At 56.0% G+C, this 10,094-nt stretch overlaps 3 protein-coding genes across 3 annotated transcripts; 2 read left to right on the forward strand and 1 right to left on the reverse strand.

Moving 5' to 3' along the window:
* Positions 1 to 264: 264 nt before the first annotated feature.
* VDBG_08247 (U3 small nucleolar RNA-associated protein) lies at positions 265 to 3,427 on the forward strand (the record flags this gene model as incomplete). The annotated part of the gene is made up of 4 exons (XM_003001156.1): positions 265 to 2,362; positions 2,443 to 2,513; positions 2,599 to 3,025; positions 3,084 to 3,427. The coding sequence occupies 4 exons, from the start codon at positions 265 to 267 to the stop codon at positions 3,425 to 3,427; spliced, it is 2,940 nt and encodes a 979-aa protein (XP_003001202.1).
* Positions 3,428 to 4,515: 1,088 nt separating this feature from the next.
* Positions 4,516 to 6,549, reverse strand: VDBG_08248 (rhamnogalacturonate lyase; the record flags this gene model as incomplete). The annotated part of the gene is made up of 3 exons (XM_003001157.1): positions 4,516 to 4,711; positions 4,780 to 6,406; positions 6,441 to 6,549. 3 exons carry the CDS (start codon positions 6,547 to 6,549, stop codon positions 4,516 to 4,518), a joined length of 1,932 nt encoding a protein of 643 aa, XP_003001203.1.
* A 2,920-nt stretch (positions 6,550 to 9,469) lies between these two features.
* VDBG_08249 (glycosyl hydrolase) lies at positions 9,470 to 10,012 on the forward strand (the record flags this gene model as incomplete). Its single annotated transcript, XM_003001158.1, has 1 exon — positions 9,470 to 10,012. The coding sequence occupies one exon, from the start codon at positions 9,470 to 9,472 to the stop codon at positions 10,010 to 10,012; it is 543 nt and encodes a 180-aa protein (XP_003001204.1).
* Positions 10,013 to 10,094: the final 82 nt, after the last annotated feature.

Raw genomic sequence — 10,094 nt, forward strand, 5'->3', positions numbered from 1 at the left:
CAAACACCCCACCTAAGTACACTCAATACACGGTGTGGCACAGTCCACTCCGCCAAAATTGTCCAGCCACATGTGGCATGATAAGATAACGAGCGGAAAAAAATACTGGACAAGGACTCGCGAGTGCCTCCAAAGCCCAATTCGTCGCGAACGAAACGACATCGCCCATACGGCAAATAGCCCTATAGCTTGCGCCGACGATGCCTCACTCAGACAGCGACGGCCCTCTGAGCAAGAGGCAGAAGCTCAATGTTGTCGCCAAAGATGCCGCCACTTCAGAACAGGCGTCACGCATTTTTGCGCCCTTCAGAGTATGCTTTCAAGCTCCTTTCGCTTTGCGCACGGCACCCTAACACATTGCAGACAGTCGGCCTGGTCTCTCCTACCAATGTCCCATTCACCTCCATACCCCTCGGAAAGACCACCTATCAAGTGACCACCTCTGTTGGCCGAGCATTGCAGACTTACGACTTGAAGAGGGGCCTTAATCTCGTCTTCGTCACCCGCCCTCAGACCCCCGCCGACATCACCGCCACATGTGCCTGGAAGGAAAAGGTTTTTGCCGCCTGGGGCGATCGAAGCCGAGGAGAAGACCAAGGGCTGTGGTCTTTCCATCGCGGTCGAAGGTCCGAAGAACTGGAGCTTCCCGCTGATCTCGACGAACCCATCAAGCAGATCTTGATCTTTGGCTCCTGGATGGTCGGATGCGCGACCACGAGGCTTGAAATCTGGAAGACCTCAACCTTGGAGCACTACACGACGCTTCACACCCTAGCCACCAAGAAGGGCGATAACGAGATCACCGGAGGTGTCACCAACATGCCTACGTACCTCAACAAAATCTTTGTAGGCCGCAAGGATGGCTGGGTGGAGATATGGAACGTGAGCACTGGCAAGCTCATCTATACTATCCTTCCACCCTCACCCGATTGTGGCTCGGTCACTTGCTTGCAACCTTCTCCGGCGCTGTCTCTTCTCGCCATTGCTTATTCGAAGGGCCCGCTAGTCGTCCACAATATCCTTCCCGACAAGTCGATCATTCAAGTCAATGCCGGCAACGAGTATGAACCCGTTAATGCAATCTCGTTCCGCACCGACGGCATGGGCGCAGGCCACGATGGACGCAAAGACGGTGTCATGGCAACCGCCACTGCTGCCACTGGAGATGTCACCTTCTGGGATCTGAACCACGGTGGCAGAGTCATGGGTGTGCTGCGTAGCGCCCACAACCCTCCGGTCGAGGAAGGAGCCAAGGTCCGTGGCGGCGTGAGCAAGATTGAATTTTTGTCCGGCCAACCCGTCATTGTGACGAGCGGAATGGACAACTCGCTCAAAACCTGGATGTTTGACGAGTCCCCCTTCTCTCCGATCCCTCGAATCCTTCACCAGCGAAGTGGTCATGCGGCGCCCGTCAAGTGCCTGCAGTTCCTGCCTACTGACTTTGACGGCGCGGAAGCCGGCAACAAGTGGCTGCTCAGTGGTGGCCAGGATCGAAGCCTGTGGGGTTGGAGTCTGCGACGCGACGGTCAGAGTACGGAACTGAGCCAAGGCAACATTCGCAAGCAAGCTAAGAAGCACGGCATTCTTTCAACGCGCGCCTTGGCCCATGGCCCTACTACGAGCCTAGAGGACCTCAAGGCGCCGGAAATTACTTGCATTGCAAGCTCGCTCAACCGCGACGGTGGCATTGGAGCCATTCCCGGTAAGCAGCCTATTTGGCAGAAGCGCAGAGACAACAAGGCACAAAGGCTCGACGCCGAGATCAGTGGCATGACGGGCTGGGAGAGTGTTGTTACGGCTCACGTTGACGATTCGTTCGCCCGCACTTGGTTCTGGGGTCGAAAGAAGGCTGGCCGCTGGGCGTTCCCTACGGGCGATGGTGCTCATGTCTCAACGGTCGCCATCAGCCCCTGTGGCACATTTGCTCTGGTCGGTTCCGTCGAGGGTGGCATTGACATGTACAACCTTCAGTCCGGCATCCACCGACAACGCTTTCCTGCAAAACTTACTCCCGCACAGGCGCGAGAGATCAGGATCCAGCAGCTCAAAGCAGGCGACGACTCGATCCAGGTTGCCGGCGGCGGCTTTTTGCAGGGAACAGGTCGCCATACCAAGGCTGTCACCGGCATCATTGTTGATTCCATGAACAAGCACATTGTCTCCTGTTCCCTGGATGGCAAGATCAAGTTCTGGGACTTTTTGACGGGCAGGCTGCTTCAGCAAATCGATTGGGCACCAATGGTCGGCATAACCGGAGGACGTTACCACGCGGGTAATGATTTACTTGTGTTCGCCTGTGATGACCTTTCCATCCGAGTTGTGGATCTCGAGACCAAGAAAACAATCCGCGAGTTCTGGGGTTGTGAGGGCAAGATCAACGACTTCTGCTTCTCAAACGATGGCGCTGGGTTATTGCCGCATCCGACGACTCGGTGATCCGAGTCTGGGATCTCCCCACGAGCCATTTGATTGACGCCATTCGCCTCGAAAAGGCTTCACCGCCCGCATTGTCAGTACGTGAGTTTCTGCTGCGACTGTCAAGGGTGAGCTCGGTGTGACGCTTTGACAAACAAACCTGTACAAACATGTCCCGACGAGACAAATTTCCGAGAAGGAGGTGGCACAACGACTTATGCCGACGCGTCAGGCGAAGGCAGCAAAGGCCTTGTCGAGGCAGCATTTGATGACGAGGCCGAGCCCGAAGAAGACGATCCTACCGTGGCACCGGCGATCGATCAACTCAGTTCCGACATGATGACCTTGAGCTTGGTGCCGAAGAGCCGCTGGCAGACATTGCTCCACCTCGACCTCATCAAGCAACGTAACAAACCCACTGAGGCTCCCAAGGTGCCGGAGAAGGCGCCTTTCTTCCTTCCTTCCACCAGCGGCGGCAAGCCGGTGCCTGCCCTCGAGGGTGCGGCAGACACGGCACCCGAATCCACGTCCCGGATCACGAAGCACGAGCTTGGACGCGTGCAGGAGATCTTTACCAGTAGGCTGATGGATGGCGCCGTCTCCGGAGACTGTAAGCTTTCACTTCTTCTCTCTCTCTTGACACAATTGACATACTGACCTGGCTGCAGATGTTGACTTCATCGAACACCTGAAATCGTTATCTCCTTCAACGGCAGACCTCGAGCTCCGCTCCCTGTCAATTGGTGACATGAGCGGCAACGAAACGAACGGCTTGGTACACTTCATCAAGGCTTTGACAAGCCGTCTCAAGTCTCGTCGGGACTATGAGCTGACGCAGGCATGGATGACTGTATTCCTGAGACTGCACTTTGACGTTGTCATGGAGAACGAGGCATCGCTGGCGGCGCTGCAAGAGTGGAAGGCCATGCAGGAAAGCGAGTGCGCTCGCTTGGATGGGCTGGTTGGATACTGCAGTGGTGTCGTGGGTTTCCTGAGGAGTCCGAGGACATAGCGGATCGTGCATTGAATCTCAAGCGTATTTCCTCAAGCACTGTTGACTCTTGAAGGTGTCTTCATGCCACGAGGTTCACCATCTTTCTTCAGCAACATCATGTTTCAAACAACCGGAGTTTCCAATGCCAAGTGTCATAATAGACCCTGGAAGTTGTAGGAGGACGTTACCACCAAGATCCTGCTCTCGGTGAAAGGTTCGTTTTCGTGACGCCTGGTCTTGAAGACGTACAGCATACAGAACAAATAGACACGTTGCCGTCGGCCGCCTGATAAGCAAGCTCATGATACGCACCGTTCCCGCAAAATATGAGCTAATCATTATCATCACGAGAAGAGTGCAACGCATTGTGACTTTTTTCATCTTGGTCCGTGTTCATGAGAGGCGCATCGAGATGCATGTGACCCAACACGACCATAACCAACTGTTCTGATTCACCCGCGCAAAACAAGGCGTTGGACACTGGTGGCCTTTCCCACTTCAATCATGTTCAGCACTCTATACACTTCTACGGCTCACGCCGTGCGTCTTTGGCTTTCCTTCATCACCGTCCACTAAGCGACCGACAGATATCGTCGATTCGCCTGCGCACGAGCAAGATGAAATCTTCACATGAAATACCTTTCTCAACTCGGACACTCCTAATAGTGAGCATTGGCTCATAAATTATCTTCTCAGCTGGCCCAACTCTCGCATGGCAGGGTCTCAGCCCGGAGGTCTATGTCGGGGTAATCTATTCTCTTATGCGGTTGAGATTTCGTTTGTTCAGTCAACCCTGCTGGTGATGAATCATGGCACACTCAGAAACCTGACGAGGAAGCGTCACTTTTTTTAGAGTTTCTTTTTGCGGCGATTTACTTCCACGTCATTACGTTGTCTAAATCTTCCAGCCCCGAATGGGATTTCACATCGTTGAGGTACGCTGACAGCAATTGCGCCTCGCGTGAACTAGTACACCACACGGAACATTCATTTTATGTCATCATGTACATTATTGTATATTTTAATTACATTCCGCAAATCGTCATGTTCGTGAATATGTGCAAGCGTCAAGTGTATACAAAACGGCTTCTGCCTAAATAGCAGATCTACCGAATCTCCAGGCGCAGCGCGTCGTACTGCACGTAGAGAGCCTGCGTCAGGATAGCGGGCTCGTAGTTGGTGGCGCCGTAGGGCAAGCTGAGGACGATCTCGTTCTCGCCAGCCTTGAGCATGCTAGGGTGGAAGCTGAACTTGTTGCCAACCTGGTAGCAGACGACGGCGGAGCGGACAGCGCAAGAGCTGCTGTGATGGTACCTGGGCTATGTCAGCTAATTGCGAAAACACCAATGAGGAAGGCATGCTGAACTTACGGGATGACCCAGGGCTTCAGGTCCTGGCCGTTCACGTTGACAGTGTAAGCCAGGTTGGCGTGAGGTTCGCTGGCGTTGAAGACATCGGTGTTACCCGCAGCGGTCTTGGCGCCGGCGAGCTGCACGGTGAAGGTGGCCTCCCTCTTGCGCCTGACCTGCGCCTCCTCGAGATCGAAGACAATGGTCCAGTTGTTCACGTTGCCGTCTCCCAGGTACATGTCCTTGCGAACCGAGTTGCCACGGCCTCCGAAAACGCTCCAGTGGACGTAGTTGAGGTCCTTGGCGGGGTCGCTCTCGCCAACCTTGTACCTGACACCATCGGGGAACTCGGAGGGGAAGTCGTAAGCGGCCCAGTAGATGAGGTGCTCAGCAGGCTGCCTCGGCTTGGACAGGTCCTTCTCGAAGCCGTGGCGGTACTCGCCAGAGCTCCTGTCAGGGGTACCGATACGGAAGATCTCAGTGCCGGCGTTCTCCTCGCGCCAGCGTGCGTGGGTGGTTCGGATGCGGCCACCGACCTCAACCTTGACGTCGTCCTTGATGTATTGACCGAAGATGCCCTCGGCGTAAATGGTGAGACGGTAGGTTCCGGCCTTGACCATGGGAATGGTGGCATCGCCCGACTCACTAACCTCAGTCCAGTACTGGTAAGCCTTGGTGTCGAAAACGTTATCCTGGAAGTACACGCCATTCTGCGAGAGGACAGCGATGGGCTTCTTGGCGCCCTTGGGAAGGTCAACGTGCAACTTCCAAGTCGTGCGGCCCTTGGTTGTCACATAGTTGGGGACGAGTGGGGCGATGGCGTCGTAGAACTCAGAGTTCCACTCGGGATCGGCATACTGGGCAGCATCGGCGTGGAGCTCCTTGATGTCGGTGCCGGCAGGTCCCTTGTTGAAGTGGTAGTAGTAAGGGCCAAAGGTGCGGTCGAAGCCAGAGGTGATGTTGGGAGTCTGGTTGCCGTGGTGGTTGGAGGAGATGTAGTTGTAGACAATACCGTCCACAGTGAGGTCGGAGAAGAGAGGGCCGCCGAACAGGGTGTCCCTGGTGTTCATGACCATCCAGGCACCAAAGGTAGAGCCGTCAGCGGTCTTGCTGCCATCGGCGAACATGCCGTGGGCCTTGTGGTTTTCCCAGGTGGACTGGAAGGTGTACTTTGTGAAGTATTCGGAGAAGTCCTTGACGTAAGGGTCGTTGGGAGTCGCGCTGAGGTCCCAGGTAGCGTCCTGAACGACAACCTGCTTGGCGACACCCTCCTTGCTGGGCAGGGGGCCGTATTGTTCAGGGTTCGTCAGAAGATGAGTCCACATCTCCGTGTTGGGGCGGAACAGAGTGCGAAGCTCCTGCAGGTTGCGCAGGAAGGGCGTCGTCTCGTTGTGGTAGGCGACGCGGCTGAACATGTGAAGACCGGTCTCACCCTCGCGCAGGAAGATGTATTGCTCGAGGACCTGGCCGGTGGCGGGGAAGGTGTCGGACATCTTGAAGCCGCCGTACTTGGTTCCGGTGGCATCCTCGCCAGAGTAGAGGGCCAGCGTTGGTCGATCACGACCAGGGGTCCAGAAACCCGCGGGTGTGCAGTAACAGTCGAGGTAGGGGCCTCGACCGATGCTGCCGGTGGCGGGACCCAGGAGGTCTTGACCCGTCGAGCGTCAGATCGACAATGATACCGCCAGTCTTGGTGACCGTGGCATTGAGACGGTCGTTGGCGATGATGTACGAGTTAGATGTCTCTGTCGTTTGAAGGACAGCGGCAACCATCTGGGCCATGCCAGCCATGGCGGCAAGGCGAGACAGCATCATCTTCATGGCGACGTTGTGTGTTCGGGCCGAACTGATCAGGACGAGTAGGTGGCTGGAGAAGACTGTCCCGGGCGGTTGGTAGACCAGGAGTAGGAGAAGCCAAAGCCAGACGACAGCGTCGCGCGCGCAGTATTTATGGCGAAGGGCAATGAGCGAAGGGTAGCAGCCGGAGGGTGTGCCTGTGATGCACTCCCCGTGTTCTCCCCACAGTCCAATTTGCACTGATCATGGGGAACGCGGGGAATGAACCCCCCCTGATGCCTGGGGAAGGCCAGCATGGGCAGCATGAAGTCCTCGCCACGGGTTCATCTCGACCGAGGGCCAAGCTACCCCAATATCAACGACCATGCCGGAACGGGTGGCTGGAGAGAAGCGAGCGACAATGATTGGCACGACTTCGCCCCAGCGTCACTATCGCTAAGATGAGCCGTGGGGTCAAATGCCGATGGTCGAGGAGTAGTTGCGCTCCGGATGGGGCTATGGGGGCGATAATCTGCCGGTCTTCGGCAGAGATGAGGCCGACAGTGAGGAGCAGACTCGACGCCATCGCGGACAATCTGCGCAATGCAGGCATCTTGGCCGACACGGGCGAGGGCAGGCCACTCTCGAATCGGCGCAAATGCTGTCGAGCTCGGGGTTGACAATTTCCGCGTATGGTAAGTGCATGACTCGGGCAGCACTGAGATGAAGGCCCTGGCAGCAGGCGACACCATGAAAACCACGTGTGCGTCGGCAGGACGGCATGCACCATTGACACGAGGGCGCGAGGAGGCGACGATCAGAGGAGCCATCCAGCAGCTGGCATGCGTGATCCCTGGGCCGTTCTTCCGACCCAGCAGTTGCCTCGGGCGAGCCATGAGTGGAAAGACGAGCATGAGGGCGATTCCAGACGAACGGTTCCTGGAAGCGTGCCGTTCAGCTGAGGGGAAGCGGGGAGAGGCGGGACTGCGGGGGACCCCATTTCTCCCACTATTGGTTTGCTCGAGGGGCCAGATCCAAACAAGGCGAGCTGTTCATCGTCACCGATTGTTGTTCTGGGTTTCGTCCCAAGTCAGGCTTCATCCCAGATTCGTTTGGACCGCCCCGGTCACAAGGACTAGTCCCACGTCCCGAGCGAGGTCCGCGGGCACCAGACGTCTACAACAGGAGGCGGGCAGGCCTGCAAATACTGTCTGATTGGAGTCTTTGACGATGGCCAGAACGAGGAGCTTTGATCGTGGATGCAAGCCTGGTTGTTCTCGGGCTTCTCGGGCCCAGCCGATATTACGTAGCATGTACCTGGACGATCACTTCGGTCGATGTTTCCTTGACACATGCCTGCCGTCGGTATGCTGGGTTACATTCATGGGTTTCGTTGCTTGACGGATCCCCTGTTCCTTGAATGACATCTCAGTCGGGGACTGGGTTGGGAGACACAGACAAGTGCTCATCCGCATGGCTGGTGCCTCGATCAAGGTCGAGTAGAGACAGGCTTGGCTGGTCCAGGTGGTGGAGGAGCACGAACCGTAGGACGAGTCCTGATTGCTGTCCAGACACGACTGTTCGAGGCTCTCCACATGTATTCACATGTATTAGAGAGACAGGGAAAAAGGCAAGGTGGTAGCCAAGACAGGCGCCTATGCAGTTGAGTGATTCCATTAGTGGGAAAGATGGGAAGTAGCGAAGCAGCAACGGTGGAATAAGCTTCTAAACAGAGATGCTACATATGGGAGTTCTGACTAATCGTGGAGACAGCCTTGGCAGCTCCGTCGTCTTCTTACTCAGCAAGGCCTCTCTGGTGGATCCCTCCGCTCAGAATGGAGTGAGTGCTTGCATCACAGCACAGCACCGCACCGCACAGCAGAGCACAGCAGATGGATCTTCCTCCCTTCAGGGACATCTGCGACATACTAATGGGCAAATATAGCTTTGGTCTCCACCCTTGGCTATCCTGTCTCGTCTGCATTGGGCGGCTTAATCGCGCAGCCGCCCAGCTGGGCTCTTTTCTGCCTGTACACCTCAAGCGCTTCAGGGGCTGAGACGGCGCAAAGCATGACTTCCAATCTCGTCCTGAAACAAGGCCAGAACCAGTCAACCGCCCTATCGATTTTGCCTGCCGCCATTCCAGCCAACCACTACAATCGGCGGCCCCAATCCATAACCCACAACCGCGCCTGGCTCTAGTGTGAGATTCTCCTTTTAGGATGCCAGTCACTTTGGGGTAACATCAGTCACGCATTCTGAGCCATAGCAGCGAGAAGGAAAGGCGTTCGCTGTCGACCAACTCATGCATATCCCTGCATCGCGGATGTCCGTACCAGCCTACCTCATGCGCTGGCTCGATCACAACTGGCTGTCATCCGCTGCCGTGATGGAGCTCGGCCTCCTTGGCTTGACTCCTGCCCAGAAAGCTGGGACGAGCTAGGAGCCTTGCCAGGAGCCCTCCCGCCCAAAACCCGGCGCATCATCCCTCCATACTTGGTCCTGATCTGTCCGAGGCCCTGTCCTCCGCCCATGTACATGGGATTGGGCATGAGGAGTGAGCAATAGCATGAAGATGATGGACGGGAAGAACACGAGCACCTCCCATTCCGAGGTCTGGGGGGTGTTCGTCCCTCTTTCGACCCCCGTCACCTCAGCTCATGCTCGAGCGCGGGCACAAGATGTTCGAGCTCCGCCTGGAGCCAATATCAAGCTCCCCATACCCCCTCGTCGACCAGTGTCGACATGGTATAACTGCACGCGTCGCCACAGCCAGAGTCCGGCCCGCCGAGTTTGCTACTTTCTGACTCTGTTGCTTCTCTCCCTTGCTGCTAATGTCTATTCGCTTCCAAAATACACCCACAATCACCTCTTTTCGTCCTTGGATCATATTGAACCCAAAAACTTGTACGATACCTTCCGATTCCTGAACAGTATGGTTGCCTGGGTTGGGGGTCTGGCTGCCCGAGCCGGCGCCGTCTTTGTCATGTCCAGCCGGCCAGAAACGCAGCACGCGAACCTGACGACGTACACCATCAACTCTATGGCGGCTATCGACGCTCTCCAGAGCACATGGTACAATGTCCAAAGCGGTATCTGGGACAGGAAGTGGTGGAACAGCGCCAACATCTTCACAACATTGGCTGATTTTGCAAGCATCGATGTCGTTGCTGCGAATGCGCTCAACGTTGGTGGCATCATGAGGAACACGTTCGAACAAGCCCAAAAGGAGGCCGTCACTTCCTTGAAACTCATCGACGACACGGGCCTCGTCACGTCATCCTACACCATCTCCATGGTCGGCATGGAGGACGCTTCCACAGAAGTGGCCACCAAACTCATCTCTCGCCAGTTTCCTGGGTTCATCAACGAGTTTTATGACGACGAGGATGGTGGGCACTGGCCCTTATTCGAGCGTTTGATGTCACGCGCGACCAAGGATACCTGGACATGTTCGCCAACATTTTTGACGACATGAAGACGGGCGGAAATACAAACTGTAACGGGCGGCATCTACTGGAACAAGGGAGCGAAAATACGTCAATGCCATCTCGAACGAA

This window comes from Verticillium alfalfae, genomic scaffold, assembly GCF_000150825.1.
Source record: "Verticillium alfalfae VaMs.102 supercont1.12 genomic scaffold, whole genome shotgun sequence".
Taxonomy (NCBI): Eukaryota; Fungi; Ascomycota; class Sordariomycetes; order Glomerellales; family Plectosphaerellaceae; genus Verticillium; species Verticillium alfalfae.